The 18,208-nt window shown below is 45.1% G+C and overlaps 1 protein-coding gene across 4 annotated transcripts in view; it reads left to right on the top strand.

Moving 5' to 3' along the window:
- MSRA (methionine sulfoxide reductase A) overlaps positions 1-18,208 on the top strand; it is a 459,672-nt gene that overhangs the window by 325,483 nt on the left and 115,981 nt on the right. For all 4 annotated transcript variants that reach the window (XM_075341255.1, XM_075341257.1, XM_075341258.1 and 1 more), the window contains one exon: positions 5,192-5,298. In XM_075341255.1, the coding sequence (XP_075197370.1) occupies positions 5,192-5,298 (107 nt within the window). The remainder of the gene's footprint in view (positions 1-5,191; positions 5,299-18,208) is intronic.

Below are 18,208 nucleotides of genomic sequence, written 5' to 3'. Positions count from 1 at the left end.
CACACACAGATTATCTTATTACATCTGGACAAACAGCCTACCGCCCAGGCCTTACCCCCACACCACTTCCATTGTTGGACTGGTGCTGGTGATATTTTTCAGTTCATTCAAACATTGAACATTGGTTGCAAGCAGGTGGCTTGTACTTCTCTGTGGTGTCATTGCTGAAACGTTGCTGAACGTCTACCCGAGTTATCTGTGGATAAGTAGTCCATGCATTTTCCCCCTGTATGTTTTTCTTTAGCATTTAGTGGGGTTGACAAAGAGCATATCCCATCCATTCCCTATTTAGGGTCCAGCACTAGGGATAACTAGGGTCAGGTATCCAGGTGCAGAACCTATCTAGGGTGGCGAGGGACACCATTTTCCCCTGTGTCTTCCCTGTGTTTTTCTTTAGTGTTTAGTGGTGTTGACAAAGAGCTCATCCCATCCATTCCCTGTTTACAGTCCAGAACCAGGGTCAGGTATCCTACTTGGTGCAGAACCTATCTAGGGTAGTGATGGACCAAAGAGACCAGTAGTAGGCTTGGTCAGGGGTCACCATCTTCCCTTTCCCTAGACACAGGGTTTCCCTTCCCTTTCGCCTGGTACTTCCCTGTATCTATCGTGACAACAGGTGACAATTGTCACGGATCCACCAGTCCCGGGTGGTCAGGACTTTGTCCTGAGGTTCACTCACCCTCTGTGATGTCTCCTGCACTGAAGGCTTCAGTCACATGTTCATTGCTGCGTCTTCCTCTGGAGCACGGGTTGAGATGTGTCTCTGCTCTCTACACACTTTGTCATTTAATTAACTCAGTCTTCTCTTTTCTTGAAGTCTGGGCTCCCTGGGATTCAATCACCCAAGCTCTGACATCGGAGGCAGATGCAAAAGCTGAGAGCCAGGGACTGCACTGACAAGTGCATGACAGTTTTCTCCAGTGAAACGTGCAGTGTACTGTTCTTCTTTACAGGCAGGTTGTACTGGTATGTTTAGATACTTCGCTTTATACCAGTGCATTTCTATGCCTTCTATTCTATGGGTCAAAGTCAGAGATTTTTTTTGACGGTGCCACACTCTGCACAATCTCCTCTGATTATTGCGCTTTTGCTGCATTATTTATGCTTTTTTCACCTTTCCAATAAAGGGTCCAGCCATATACTCCTATATAGAATGCTACATGTATGACGTGTGTACTGTCCTGTGATTGGGCATGTACAAGATGTGTACAGTCCTGTGATGGTGCATGTATGACGTGTGTACAGTCCTGTAATGGTGCATGTATGATGTGTGTACAGTCCTGTGATGGCGCATGTATGGTGTGTACAGTCCTGTAATGTTCCATGTATGATGTGTGTATAGTCCTGTGATAGTGCATGTATGATGTGTGTACAGTCCTGTGATGGTGCATGTATGACGTGTGTACAGTCCTGTGATGGTGCATGTATGACGTGTGTACAGTCCTGTGATGGTGCATATATGACGTGTGTACAGTCCTGTGATGGTGCATGTATGACATGTGTACAGTCCTGTGATGGTGCATGTATGACGTGTGTACAGTTCTGTGATGGTGCATGTATGATGTGTGTACAGTCCTGTGATGGTGCATGTATGACGTGTGTGCAGTCCTGTGATAGTGCATGTATGACGTGTGTACAGTTATGTGATGATGCATGTATGACGTGTGTACAGTCCTGTGATGGTGCATGTATGACGTGTGTACAGTCCTGTGATGGTGCATGTATGATGTGTGTACAGTCCTGTGATGGTGCATGTATGACGTGTGTACAGTCCTGTGATGGTGCATGTGTGACGTGTGTACAGTTATGTGATGATGCATGTATGACATGTGTACAGTCCTGTGATGGTGCATGTATGACGTGTGTACAGTCCAGTGATGGTGCATGTATGACGTGTGTACAGTCCTGTGATGGTGCATGTATGACGTGTGTACAGTCCTGTGATGGTGCATATATGATGTGTGTACAGTCCTGTGATGGTGCATGTATGATGTGTGTACAGTCCTGTGATGGTGCATGTATGACGTGTGTACAGTCCTGTGATGGTGCATGTATGATGTGTGTACAGTCCTATGATGGTGCATGTATGACGTGTGTGCAGTCCTATGATGGTGCATGTATGACGTGTGTACAGTTATGTGATGATGCATGTATGACGTGTGTACAGTCCTGTGATAGTGCATGTATGACGTGTGTACAGTCCAGTGATGGTGCATGTATGACGTGTGTACAGTCCTGTGATGGTGCATGTATGATGTGTGTACAGTCCTGTGATGGTGATGTATGACGTGTGTACAGTCCTGTGATGGTGCATGTATGACGTGTGTACAGTCCTGTGATGGTGCATGTATGATGTGTGTACAGTCCTGTGATGGTGCATGTATGACGTGTGTACAGTCCTGTGATGATGCATGTATGACGTGTGTACAGTCCTGTGATGTTGATGTATGACGTGTGAACAGTCCTGTGATGGTGCATGTATGACGTGTGAACAGTCCTGTGATGGTGCATGTATGACGTGTGTACAGTCCTGTGATGGTGCATGTATGACGTGTGTACAGTCCTGTGATGGTGCATGTATGACGTGTGTACAGTCCAGTGATGGTGCATGTATGACGTGTGTACAGTCCAGTGATGGTGCATGTATGATGTGTGTACAGTCCTGTGATGGTGCATGTATGACGTGTGTACAGTCCTGTGATGGTGCATGTATGACGTGTGTACAGTCCTGTGATGGTGCATGTATGACGTGTGTACAGTCCTGTGATGGTGCATGTATGACGTGTGTACAGTCCTGTGATGGTGCATGTATGACGTGTGTACAGTCCTGTGATGGTGCATGTATGACGTGTGTACAGTCCTGTGATGGTGCATGTATGACGTGTGTACAGTCCGGTGATGGTGCATGTATGACGTGTGTACAGTCCTGTGATGGTGCATGTATGACGTGTGTACAGTCCTGTGATGGTGCATGTATGACGTGTGTACAGTCCGGTGATGATGCATGTATGACGTGTGTACAGTCCTGTGATGGTGCATGTATGACGTGTGTACAGTCCTGTGATGGTGCATGTATGACGTGTGTACAGTCCTGTGATGGTGCATGTATGACGTGTGTACAGTCCTGTGATGGTGTATGTATGACGTGTGTACAGTGCTGTGATGGTGCATGTATGACGTGTGTACAGTCCTGTGATGGTGCATGTATGACGTGTGTACAGTCCTGTGATGGTGCATGTATGATGTGTGTACAGTGCTGTGATGGTGCATGTATGACGTGTGTACAGTCCTGTGATGGTGCATGTATGATGTGTGTACAGTCATGTGATGGTGCATGTATGACGTGTGTACAGTCCTGTGATGGTGCATGTATGACGTGTGTACAGTCCTGTGATGGTGCATGTATGACGTGTGTACAGTCCTGTGATGGTGCATGTATGACGTGTGTACAGTCCTGTGATAGTGCATGTATGATGTGTGTACAGTCCTGTGATGGTGCATGTATGACGTGTGTACAGTCCTGTGATGGTGCATGTATGATGTGTGTACAGTCCTGTGATGGTGCATGTATGACATGTGTACAGTCCAGTGATGGTGCATGTATGACGTGTGTACAGTCCTGTGATGGTGCATGTATGCCGTGTGTACAGTCCTGTGATGGTGCATGTATGCCGTGTGTACAGTCCTGTGATGGTGCATGTATGACGTGTGTACAGTCCAGTGATGGTGCATGTATGACGTGTGTACAGTCCTGTGATGGTGCATGTATGATGTGTGTATAATCCTGTGATGGTGCATGTATGACGTGTGTGCAGTCCTGTGATGGTGCATGTATGACGTGTGTACAGTCCAGTGATGGTGCATGTATGACGTGTGTACAGTCCTGTGATGGTGCATGTATGACATGTGTACAGTCCAGTGATGGTGCATGTATGACGTGTGTACAGTCCTGTGATGGTGCATGTATGCCGTGTGTACAGTCCTGTGATGGTGCATGTATGACGTGTGGACAGTCCTGTGATGGTGCATGTATGACGTGTGTACAGTCCTGTGATGGTGCATGTATGACGTGTGTACAGTCCAGTGATGGTGCATGTATGACGTGTGTACAGTCCAGTGATGGTGCATGTATGACGTGTGTACAGTCCTGTGATGGTGCATGTATGACGTGTGTGCAGTCCTGTGATGGTGCATGTATGACGTGTGTGCAGTCCTGTGATGGTGCATGTATGACGTGTGTACAGTCCAGTGATGGTGCATGTATGACGTGTGTACAGTCCTGTGATGGTGCATGTATGACGTGTGTACAGTCCTGTGATGGTGCATGTATGACGTGTGTACAGTCCTGTGATGGTGCATGTATGCCGTGTGTACAGTCCTGTGATGGTGCATGTATGACGTGTGTACAGTCCAGTGATGGTGCATGTATGACGTGTGTACAGTCCTGTGATGGTGCATGTATGATGTGTGTATAATCCTGTGATGGTGCATGTATGACGTGTGTGCAGTCCTGTGATGGTGCATGTATGACGTGTGTACAGTCCAGTGATGGTGCATGTATGACGTGTGTACAGTCCTGTGATGGTGCATGTATGACATGTGTACAGTCCAGTGATGGTGCATGTATGACGTGTGTACAGTCCAGTGATGGTGCATGTATGCCGTGTGTACAGTCCTGTGATGGTGCATGTATGCTGTGTGTACAGTCCTGTGATGGTGCATGTATGACGTGTGTACAGTCCTGTGATGGTGCATGTATGACATGTGTACAGTCCAGTGATGGTGCATGTATGACGTGTGTACAGTCCTGTGATGGTGCATGTATGCCGTGTGTACAGTCCTGTGATGGTGCATGTATGACGTGTGGACAGTCCTGTGATGGTGCATGTATGACGTGTGGACAGTCCTGTGATGGTGCATGTATGACGTGTGTACAGTCCTGTGATGGTGCATGTATGCCGTGTGTACAGTCCTGTGATGGTGCATGTATGACGTGTGGACAGTCCTGTGATGGTGCATGTATGACGTGTGTACAGTCCTGTGATGGTGCATGTATGATGTGTAGACAGTCCTGTGATGGTGCATGTATGACGTTTTATGCGTTTTATCACCGCCATACGCTCACAATACAGACTCGTCATGCATGATGCGCCCCACGTTGATGTTGGCGTCTGTGTGTTTTCTCTACCAGGAATGCGTCAGGGGAACGATGTCGGCACCATGTACCGTTCTGCCATCTATACATACACCAAGGAACAGATGGACGCGGCCGTGCAATCCAAAGAAGATTACCAAAAGGTAGGTGTTACCGGATCACATACGGCTAAATCCAATATTCTGAACGACGCAGCACGAGACTCCTCTGGTCACATGTGAAGGAACTGTAAAAGCAAATGTGCAAAACGGAGCGTGGTGAGAATCCAGCTATGTAGACCGGGCGCGGGGGGAGGAACCTTTTCCTGCCAAGGGTGATTTGAATATTTATTTCATCAGTCGCAAGCCGTACAACACGATCAACTTAAAAATTATCCTGTTGTATTTGGTCAAACATTTAATTAGCTCATCGTTAAGGTAATGGCTGGAGCCGCATCTCTTTGCTGAGGCGTGTGATGATGGCTGGTAATGAGGATGTTGCTGCTCACAGTCTGGAGCGCTGTCGACTCTTCGTGATGACAAGTTTTGTAACAAACTGATTGCAGCAGTATGATCTTCTGAACACAGATGTATATTACACCGAACGTCTCTTCAATTGGGAAATTCATCACTTCTCACGTAATATTTATAGAATTCTAGCAATAGGAGGTCTGAAGTATGCATCAAATAGGATACGATGAGACTGCTGTCTATACACCATATAGGAGACACTGAGACTGCTGTATATTTTATACATCACATAGGAGACACTGAGACTGCTGTATATACATCACATAGGAGACACCGAGACTGCTGTAAATACATCACATAGAAGACACTGAGACTGCTGTAAATACATCACATAGGAGACACTGAGACTGCTGTATATACATGACATAGAAGACACTGAGACTACTGTATTTTTACATAACATAAAGACATCGAGACTGCTGTGTATACATCACATAGGAGACACCGAGACTGCTGTAAATACATCACATAGGAGACACTGAGACTGCTGTATATACATCACATAGGAGACACCGAGGCTGCTGTAAATACATCACATAGGAGACACTGAGACTTCTGTAAATACATCACATAGGAGACACTGAGACTACTGTATTTTTACATCACATAGGAGACATCGATACTGCTGTGTATACATCACATAGGAGACACTGAGACTGCTGTATATACATCACAGAGGAGACACTTAGGCTACTGTATTTTTGCATCACATAAGAGACATCGAGACTGCTGTGTATACATCACATAGGAGACACCGAGACTGCTGTATATACATTACGTAGGAGACACTGCTGTTTACATCACATAAGTGACTGAGTGCTGTATATATCACATAGGAAATGCACAGACTGCTTTGTATATACCTAACATAGAACACACTGAGACTGTTGTATATCCACTACATAAGAGACAGTGAGACTGCTGTATATATCACATAGGAGACATCAAGACTGCTGTAAATACATCACATAGGATACACTGAGACTGCTGTATGCATCACATAAGAGATTCAGAGTGTTGTATACGTAACATAGCAAATACCCAGACTGCTATGTATATACATCACATAGAAGACACTGAGACTACAGTGTATATACATCATATAGGAGACACTGAGCCTGCTGTATATACATCACATTGGGAACACCGAGAATGGGGTATATATCACATATGAGACACCAAAATTGCTCTATGTACATCACATAGGAGACACACAGACTGCTGTATATACATCGCATAGGAGACACTGAGACTGCTGTATATACACTGACATGCAAAGGGTAACAATGTTTTAAACTTTTTACTTTTCTCACAATGCACTACAGCTTTGAGCGTGAGTGCTTAATTTTATAGACAATTATCGTGGCTATCTCATATTTAAATACACTAAGACTGTTGTAAATACATCACATAGGAGATACAAGACTGCTGTATATACATTACATAAGCTACCCAGACACTACTGTGTGTGCATCACATAGGACACACCATGACTGCTGTATATGCATCACATAATAGGCACTGAGACTTTGAAGTATATACATCACATAAGAAAAAACTGAGACTCTGCTGTGTATAGATCACATAGGATACACTGGGACTAATGTGCATACATTATATAGGAGACACTATGACTGCTGTCTTTATCAAAAGAACAGGACAAGAGCGCAGGTCACACTAGCTCCAACCAAAAAGATCAGTCTGATACTGGCACTGGCCAGTGTTAGGACGTAATTATTTGTTGCATGCGTTGCAGCAGTCAATAGTGAACTCTATATGCATGTGCTCACAGTTTCATGAGGAATTACAGGGCCAGTAGCTGGCAAAAGGGGCCCGCAGGCCAAGCCCTGTGGTCCCCGGGAATTTACCTTCAGTATCAGTACAGGATTATTAATGTAATGTATGTGCACAGTGACTGCACCAGCAGAATAGTGAGTGCAGCTCTGGAGTATAATACAGGAGGTAACTCAGGATCAGTAATGTAATGTATGTGCACAGTGACTGCAGCAGCAAAATAGTGAGTGCAGCTCTGGAGAATAATACAGGAGGTAACTCAGGATCAGTACAGGATCAGTAATGTAATGTATATACACAGTGACTGCACCAGCAGAATAGTGAGCGCAGCTCTGGAGTATAATACAGGATGTAACTCAGGATCAGTAATATATGTACACAGTGACTGCTCCAGCAGAATAGTGAGTGCAGCTCTGGAGTATAATACAGGATGTACTCAGGATCCATCAGTACAGGATAAGTAAAGCAATGCATAGTTCCCTAACGTACCGTATCCAACGGGGCAGTCCAGATTTGGTGATACTGGCCGGGTGGTCAAGACTACATCGCAATCACTCCGTGTGACTCTTGCTGTGGATACTTTACTGCGTGGGTTGCTGAGTTTATTGCTGGGTGACATGACGGCATCCCTGTACATACCTACATTCATGTAATTTACTTTTCTTGGAGTCCGTTCTCTGTGGGATTCCAGCTCCTGATCTGGAGCACTCTGGGCTGTAATGTGACGTTTAGTGGAATTTTCTGTCCTTGAGTGTTCGGTCTGTTCTTCTTTACAGGCAGTGTGTACTGGTCCGCAGAGTGTATATACCCCAGTTCCAGTGTCCCCTATGTGATGTATATACACCAGTCCCAGATATATTGTATATGCACCAGCCCCAGTGTCTCCTATAGGATGTATATACCCCAGTTCCAGTGTCTCCTATGTGATGTTTATCCTCCAGTTTCTGTGTCTCCTATATGATGTATATACACCAGTCACAGTGTATCCTATGATGTATATACACCAGCCCCAGTGTTTACCTTATGGTAGATATCTACACCAGTTACAGTTTCTACTATGTGATGTATGCAGTAGTTTCAGTCTATCCCATGTGATGTATATACAACAGTCCTCGTGTCTCCTATGTGATGTATATAGAGAAAAAAGATAGACAAGCTCACATAGGGTGATACAGTATAGCAGAGGTCCCCAGCCTGTGGCTCGGGAGCCACATGTGGCTCACGGGCCCATGAACTTTGGCTCACAACTGTCTTGCAAACAGGTCTTGCAAATAGCTATGAAGAGCAGGTCTTCAGATGGTGACCTGTGTGAGTGGTGACACAATGAACAACATATCGGAATGGAGGTAGGAACAACAGGATATTTGTATGCTGTCTCGGTTTGGTGATTTCAGTGGAAAAGATTTGACTCTCATAGTGGTTGTGCAATCTTTGTCTTCTACGTGGAGTATATACAGCAGTCTGTGTCTCCTATGTGATGTATATACAGCCTTCCCTGTGTTTCCTATGAGATGTATACAACAGTCTATTTGTCTTCTATGGGATGTATACAGCAGTCTGTGTGTCCTATTTGAGGTATGCAGCAGTCCCAGTGTTTCCTATGTGATATATATACAGCAGTCAGTGTCTCCTACGTGGTGTATAGGTAGCAGTCTGTGACTTCTACGTGGTGTATACACAGCAGTCTGTGTATATGTGATGTATGCAATATATGTGATGTATACATCAATCTGTGTCTTCTACGTGGTCTGTGTCTCCTATGTGATCTATACAGCAGTCTGTGTCTCCTGTGTGATGTATACAGCATTCCCAGTGTTTCCTATGTGATATATATCCATATACACACAGCATTCAGTGTCTCCTGCGTGGTATATAAGCAGTAGTCTGTGTCTTCTCCAAGGTTCATACCTAGCAGGCTGTGTCTCCTATGTGATGTATACAGCAGTATCCATGTCTTTTATGTGATGTATGTACAGCAGTCTGTGTCTCCCATGAGAAGTATATACAGCAGTGTTCGTTTCTTTTATGTGATGTATATACAGCAGTCTGTGTCTCCTATGTGATGTATATACAGTAGTGTTCGTGTCCTTTATGTGATGTATATACAGCAGTCTGTGTCTCCTATATGATGTATATACAGATGTTTGTGTCTCCTATGTGATGTATATACAGATGTTTGTGTCTCCTATGTGATGTATATACAGCAGTCTCCATGTCTTTTATGTGATGTATATACAGCAGTCTGTGTCTGCTATGTGTTTGATATACCAACTTATTGAGTTCTATAAACATAACTTGAGCAGTGATGAGTTTTGCTCTTTGAGGAGACCTGCAGTGTAATATATACAGTATCTGTATTAGTTACAACTTACTGCTGCGATCCGTTCTTTATAAAACTCATCGTACAGTCGACTGTGTTACAGACGGCCGCAAACCTGGAAAAGCAGTTGTAAGCAGCATCATCAATATCACCGGACATCACATCCGCACCAAAGAGGAGCCGCTCCGGCCACCGCAGTAGGGGGGATGTAATAACACTATGGCCTATAAGCCCAGGGTGCCTTTCAGTTGTGTGCTTTGTATTAGCTACGTCCTTAGTGAGGTTTATTAAGATGAAATTAAGCAATAAAGAAAAAAAAAAAAAAAAGTACATCCGCCAAATAAGCAAACTAAAAAATGCCGTAATAATGATGACGACGAGATTCCGGGGCATGGCCACCAGGCGAAAATGAATTAACCACTATTTGGGTCCAGTCATTGCTCCTGAAAGGAGAGGTACGGTATAATTGTAGGCTTCCAAATCCAATTGCAAGCAGGATATTAGTCAGCTGGCAGCCGAGATATGGGAAATCCATTGTGTGCCGCAGCCCCGTGCCCGCCAACATGCTCATGACTAAGGATTTCACTCCGCCAGGGAGCGGTGCACACGGCACAATGCACACACAATGAGCGCGGGTTTAATTAGTGGAGATTGAATGGACGGTGTCACATTCTACTGCTTACGGCTCATTGGGGGTCATAAATACTGAACAGAGACACCCCCCCCGCATCCCACAAAACTCTACATAACGAGGAGTTAAAGCGACACCGTAAAAAGAAATATAACATTGGGCACATTATGGTATTTATAGAGACAGTCATCAAATTATGGTTTAAAGGGGAATTCCACCTCTGGTTGTCTTCATTTGAAGGTGAGAGCCCATGAGCAGCTATTTGTGAGTGTAGAGTCTATAATGCTCATGGAGCCGTCCCGCAGATTGCAGAGGCAAGACCCCCAAACAGCTGATCAATGTCATCCATTTGGAGATGACCCTAGATTGGCTTACGGGGTAGCTACCTCCAGTGGGTTGGACTAGAGACCCAGCTTTCTTCCTGTAGAGGAGATCATTGCCTGGCCTAGAAGGTCTTCCTACACCATTGGTGGTCTGCACAAAGAGACAGAGGATACTGAGGTCTGAAAGGCAACATGACGATAACCATCCACAATCAGTGATGTCACAGCTCACCTCCTCCTCCTGTACAATGACTGGACTGATAACTCCTCTATATACAGTAGATAACACAGGAACAACCAGTCGCAATAGATGTCACAGCTCACCTCCTCCTCATCCTGTACAATGACTGATAACACCTCTATATACAGTAGATAACACAGAATACACCATTCACAATAGGTGATGTCACAACTCACCTCCTCCTGTACAATGACTGATAACACCTCTATATACAGTAGATAACAAAGGATCCACCATTCACTATTCAAAATGTCACATATCACCTCCTCCTGTACTGATAACACCTCTATATACAATAGATCACAACACAGGATCCACCACTCACAATAGGAGATGTCACAGCTCACCTCCCCTTACTGTACAAAGACTAATAACACCTCTATATACAGTAGATAATATAGGATCCACCATTCACAATAGGTGATGTCACAGCTCACCTCCTCCTTCTGTACAATGACTAATAACACCTTTATATACAGTAGATAACACAGGATTCACAATAGGTGATGTCACAGCTCACCTCCTCCTCCTGTACAATGACTGATAACACCTCTATATACAGTAGATAAGACAGGATCCACCATTCACAATAGGTGATGTTACAGCTCACTCTTCCTGTACAATGACTGATTACACCTCTATATACAGTAGATAATACAGGATCCACTATTCACAATAGGTGATGTCACAGCTCACCTCCTCCTCTCCGCAAATGTCACAGATCATGCCCACATCACTCTTCCGTATAAGTCAGGGCCTGTAGTCGGCCACGGATGCAGGGAGCTCCCTCTAGTGGTGAGCTGCTGCATTGTAGCTGGATGTTGTGGCTGCGGGCTCGCTCGCAGTATAGGGAGCGGTCAGTCACTGCGCAGCTGCTGCTATATACAGAGAAAGCTGCAGTATCTATACAATAAGGAGAAGGTTCGCGGTCTCCGAGGAGCCTCAGATTCTGTGCCGTGCGCTGTATACGTGTCATGTGCTGTTCTTGCTGAATATAGCAGATCCTAAGAATAGAAAGACTGTGAATTAGGATTAGCAGATTAGCCCCGAAATAACCTGAGCGTTTCCATATGTGGGGGTGACGGTGCGACACGTGCAGGGGGCCGACGCAGCAGAGCTAATGCAACATCGATCGTTCGAAAATACAGTCCAGCCCCGCTATGGTATGTGCAGACGCACACTGGATGGACCCCAACTCCTCTGATTTACCCCCTTTTTTCTGTCTGGGCCTTTTGTACAGTGACCACAGATGGGATGAAGCTTGGCTCTAAAGCCTGTCTGGGAAAGATGGTTCAGTAATGGGGGCGCGGTCCGAGTGGCCGCAGTGCACAGCGGAGGGAAATATTTGCCACTGAATGGTTTATATAATTTCCAATCAAAAAGTGTAACCAAGGCCCCGATTCATCCAGTGTTAACGATCAGGGTCTCTAAAGGAAGAAGCCCCCCACGTCATGGACCAGGCGCCTCCGGCATTCAGGAGGCCTTCTGGAGTAAGATGCGCCTCAGGTCATGGGGATCGGGCACCTCCGGCAGTCAGGAGCCTTCTGGAGTAAGATACCCCCCACGTCATGGATCAGGTGCCTCCGGCAGTCTGGAGCCTTCTGGAGTAAGATACCCCCACGTCATGGATCAGGCACCTCCGGCAGTCAGGAGCCTTCTGGAGTAAGATGGGCCCCACCATGTCATGGATCAGGCGCCTCCGGTGGTCAGGAGCCTTCTGGAGTAAGATGCGCCTCAGGTCATGGATCGGGCGCCTCAAGCAGTCAGGAGCCTTCTGGAGTAAGAAGCGCCCCACAACGTCATGGACCGGGCGCCTCCGGCAGTCAGGAGCCTTCTGGAGTAAGAAGCGCCCCACATATCATGGATCAGGCACCTCCGGCAGTCAGGAGCCTTCTGGAGTAAGAAGTGCCCCACCACGTCATGGATCAGGTGCCTCCGGTGGTCAGGAGCCTTCTGGAGTAAGATGCGCCCCAGGTCATGGATCGGCCGCCTCCAGCAGTCAGGAGCCTTCTGGAGTAAGAATTGCCCCACCACGTCATGGACCAGGTGCCTCCAGGAGTAAGAAGCTCCCCTCATATCATGGACCAGGCGCCTCCGGCATTCAGGAGCCTTCTGGAGTAAGAAGCGCCCCACGATGTCATGGACCAGGCGCCTCCGGCAGTCAGGAGCCTTCTGGAGTAAGAAGCGCCCTACATATCATGGATCAGGTGCCTCCGGCAGTCAGGTGCCTTCTGGAGTAAGATGCGCCTCAGGTCATGGATCGGGCACCTCCGTCAGTCAGGTGCTTTCTGGAGTAAGATGCGCCTCAGGTCATGGATCGGGCACCTCCGGCAGTCAGGAGCCTTCTGGAGTAAGATGCGCCTCAGGTCATGGATCGGGCACCTCTGGCAGTCAGGAGCCTTCTGGAGCAAGATGCGCCTCAGGTCATGGATCAGGCACCTCCGGCAGTCAGGAGCCTTCTGGAGTAAGATGCGCCTCAGGTCATGGGTCAGGAGCCTTCTGGAGTAAGATGCGCCTCAGGTCATGGATCGGGCACCTCCGGCAGTCAGGAGCCTTCTGGAGTAAGATGCGCCTCAGGTCATGGATCGGGCACCTCCGGCAGTCAGGAGCCTTCTGGAGTAAGATGCGCCTCAGGTCATGGGTCAGGAGCCTTCTGGAGTAATAACACCAACAAAGGACCAAAAGCAAGATAATTTACAAAGGTTTTTCCTCAAAAAATCTTTATTAACAATAATTGTTTATATATAAAGCCACACATCATATTACCAGTAACAGTATGTCCAACCAGTGTATCGGTGCATCGGCCCCCCCACACACAGACGCGCGTTTCGCAGCTACCGTGTGATAGCGTTTCGCTCGCGGTAGCTGTGAAACGTGCATCAGTGTGTGTGGGGGCTATGATGTGTGGCTTATATGTTATAGTCTGCTGTTTCTATATATAATAATTTACACCTGATAGGTATTATATACATATATAACAGTATATAGACTGCAGATTTTACTATTAGCCATATATTCAGTAATACTATTTATACAGTTTCCCTTGGTATATGGTGGTGTGATGTTTTTCACCACAGGTGCCGTGTCGCCCATGTGAATTTTTTCCATCCGTCACTTGGGTGGTCCATTCAATTGTATTTTTTTATATATAAACAATTATTGTTAATAAAGATTTTTTGAGGAAAAACCTTTGTAAAGTATCTTGCTTTTGGTCCTTTGCTGGTGTTATTATATGATGTAGCAAGATTTCCATAACTGTTGTGGTATTAGTGTTATATTTTGCCTTCTGGAGTAAGAAGCCCCCCACGTCATGGATCAGGAGCCTTCTGGAGTAAGAAGCCCCCCACGTCATGGATCAGGAGCCTTCTGGAGTAAGATGCACGCCACGTCATGGATCAGGCACCTGCTGGAGTAAGATGCGCCCCACGTGTTGGATCAGGCACCTGCTGGAGTAAGATGCGTGCCACGTCATGGATCAGGAGCCTTCTGGAGTAAGATGCGCGCCATGTCATGGATCAGGAGCCTTCTGGAGTAAGATGCGCGCCACGTCATGGATCAGGAGCCTTCTGGAGTATGATGCGCCCCACGTCATGGATCAGGAGCCTTTTGGAGTAAGATGCGCGCCACGTCATGGATCAGGAGCCTTCTGGAGTAAGATGCGCGGCATGTCATGGATCAGGAGCCTTCTGGAGTAAGATGCGCCCCACATCATGGATCAGGAGCCTTCTGGAGTAAGATGCGCCCCACGTCATGGATCAGGAGCCTTCTGGAGTAAGATGCGCGCCACGTCATGGATCAGGAGCCTTCTGGAGTAAGATGCGCGCCACGTCATGGATCAGGAGCCTTCTGGAGTAAGATGCGCGCCACGTCATGGATCAGGAGCCTTCTGGAGTAAGATGCACGCCACGTCATGGATCAGGAGCCTTCTGGAGTAAGATGCGCGCCATGTCATGGATCAGGAGCCTTCTGGAGTAAGATGCGCGCCACGTCATGGATCAGGAGCCTTCTGGAGTAAGATGCGCGCCATGTCATGGATCAGGAGCCTTCTGGAGTAAGATGCACGCCATGTCATGGATCAGGAGCCTTCTGGAGTAAGATGCACGCCACGTCATGGATCAGGAGCCTTCTGGAGTAAGATGCGCGCCACGTCATGGATCAGGAGCCTTCTGGAGTAAGATGCGCGCCACGTCATGGATCAGGAGCCTTCTGGAGTAAGATGCGCCCCACGTCATGGATCAGGAGCCTTCTGGAGTAAGATGCACGCCACGTCATGGATCAGGAGCCTTCTGGAGTAAGATGCGCGCCACGTCATGGATCAGGAGCCTTCTGGAATAAGATGCGCCCCACGTCATGGATCAGGAGCCTTCTGGAGTAAGATGCACGCCATGTCATGGATCAGGAGCCTTCTGGAGTAAGATGCACGCCATGTCATGGATCAGGAGCCTTCTGGAGTAAGATGCACGCCATGTCATGGATCAGGAGCCTTCTGGAGTAAGATGCACGCCACGTCATGGATCAGGAGCCTTCTGGAGTAAGATGCACGCCACGTCATGAATCAGGAGCCTTCTGGAGTAAGATGCGCCCCACGTCATGGATCAGGAGCCTTCTGGAGTAAGATGCGCCCCACGTCATGGATCAGGAGCCTTTTGGAGTAAGATGCGCGCCACGTCATGGATCAGGAGCCTTCTGGAGTAAGATGCGCGCCACGTCATGGATCAGGAGCCTTCTGGAATAAGATGCGCCCCACGTCATGGATCAGGAGCCTTCTGGAGTAAGATGCACGCCATGTCATGGATCAGGAGCCTTCTGGAGTAAGATGCACGCCACGTCATGGATCAGGAGCCTTCTGGAGTAAGATGCACGCCATGTCATGGATTAGGTGATCAGGTGCCTTCTGGAGTGATTTACACAGAACTTTGTATGGATTATTTGATATTAGCGTAGCTGGGTGGGACTGACATGAAAGCCACAAAACTCACAAGATTTTTGCGCCACTTCTGAACTGAACTTAAATTTGGGGATGTTTTATACAAAAATTACAATGTAAGAGCGATAACGACAAGTAACAAGGCCATTGTGTATTTATATGTGCATAAGTATCCATCATCCATCTGTTTTTCTATCATCTACCTATTTTTTCCTCTATCTATCTATCTATCTATCTATCTATCTATCATCTATATCTATCTATCTATCTATCTATCTATCCCTCTATCTATCATCTATATCTATCTATCTATCCCTCTATCTATCTATCCCTCTATCTATCATCTATATCTATCTATCTATCCCTCTATCTATCTATCTATCTATCTATCTATCCCTCTATCTATCTATCTATCTATCTATCTATCTATCTATCTATCTATCCCTCTATCTATCTATCTATCTATCTATCCCTCTATCTATCTATCCCTCTATTTATCTATCTATCCCTCTATCTATCTATCTATCTATCTATCCCTCTATCTATCTATCTATCCCTCTATCTATCTATCTATCTATCTATCATCTATATCTATCTATCTATCTATCTATCTATCTATCTATCTATCATCTATATCTATCTATCCCTCTATCTATCCCTCTATCTATCTATCTATCTATCATCTATATCTATCTATCTATCTATCTATCTATCCCTCTATCTATCTATTCCTCTATCTATCATCTATATCTATCTATCTATCCCTCTATCTATCTATCTATCCCTCTATCTATCTATCTATCTATCTATCCCTCTATCTATCTATCTATCCCTCTATCTATCTATCTATCTATCCCTCTATCTATCTATCCCTCTATCTATCTATTTATCTATCCCTCTATCTATCTATCTATCCCTCTATCTATCTATCCCTCTATCTATCTATCTATCTATCATCTATATCTATCCCTCTATCTATCTATCCCTCTATCTATCTATTTGTCTATCTATTTATCTATCTATCCCTCTATCTATCTATCTATCCCTCTATCTATCTATCTATCTATCTATCTATCTATCTATCCCTCTATCTATCTATCTATCCCTCTATCTATCCCTCTATCTATCTATTTATCTATCCCTCTATCTATCTATCTATCTATCCCTCTATCTATCTATCTATCTATCCCTCTATCTATCTATCCCTCTATCTATCTATCTATCCCTCTATCTATCTATCTATCTATCATCTATATCTATCCCTCTATCTATCTATTTGTCTATCTGTCTATCTATCTATCCCTCTATCTATCTATCTATCCCTCTATCTATCTATCCCTCTATTTTTCTATCTATCCCTCTATCTATCTATCTATCTATCCCTCTATCTATCTATTTGTCTATCTGTCTATCTATCTATCCCTCTATCTATCTATCTATCTATCCCTCTATGTATCTATCCCTCTATCTATCTATCTATCTATCCCTCTATCTATCTATCTATCCCTCTATTTATCTATCTATCCCTCTATCTATCTATCTATCTATCCCTCTATCTATCCCTCTATCTATCTATCTATCTATCTATCATCTATATCTATCTATCTATCTATCATCTATATCTATCTATCCCTCTATTTATCCCTCTATCTATCTATCTATCTATCTATCTATCATCTATATCTATCTATCTATCCCTCTATCTATCCCTCTATCTATCATCTATATCTATCTATCTATCCCTCTATCTATCCCTCTATCTATCTATCTATCTATCCCTCTATCTATCTATCCCTCTATCTATCTATTTATCTATCCCTCTATCTATCTATCCCTCTATCTATCTATCCCTCTATCTATCTATCTATCTATCTATCTATCTATCCCTCTATCTATCTATTTGTCTATCTATTTATCTATCTATCCCTCTATCTATCTATCTATCCCTCTATCTATCTATCTATCCCTCTATCTATCTATCTATCCCTCTATCTATCTATCTATCTATCCCTCTATCTATCTATCTATCTATCCCTCTATCTATCCCTCTATCTATCTATTTATCTATCCCTCTATCTATCTATCTATCCCTCTATCTATCTATCTATCCCTCTATCTATCTATCCCTCTATCTATCTATCCCTATATCTATCTATCTATCTATCTATCTATCATCTATATCTATCCCTCTATCTATCTATCTATCCCTCTATCTATCTATTTGTCTATCTGTCTATCTATCTATCCCTCTATCTATCTATCTATCTATCTATCTATCTATCCCTCTATCTATCTATCCCTCTATTTT

Source organism: Anomaloglossus baeobatrachus, chromosome 3, assembly GCF_048569485.1.
Source record: "Anomaloglossus baeobatrachus isolate aAnoBae1 chromosome 3, aAnoBae1.hap1, whole genome shotgun sequence".
In the NCBI taxonomy this organism is placed as follows: Eukaryota; Metazoa; Chordata; class Amphibia; order Anura; family Aromobatidae; genus Anomaloglossus; species Anomaloglossus baeobatrachus.
This window is presented reverse-complemented; position numbering and strand designations above follow the sequence as displayed.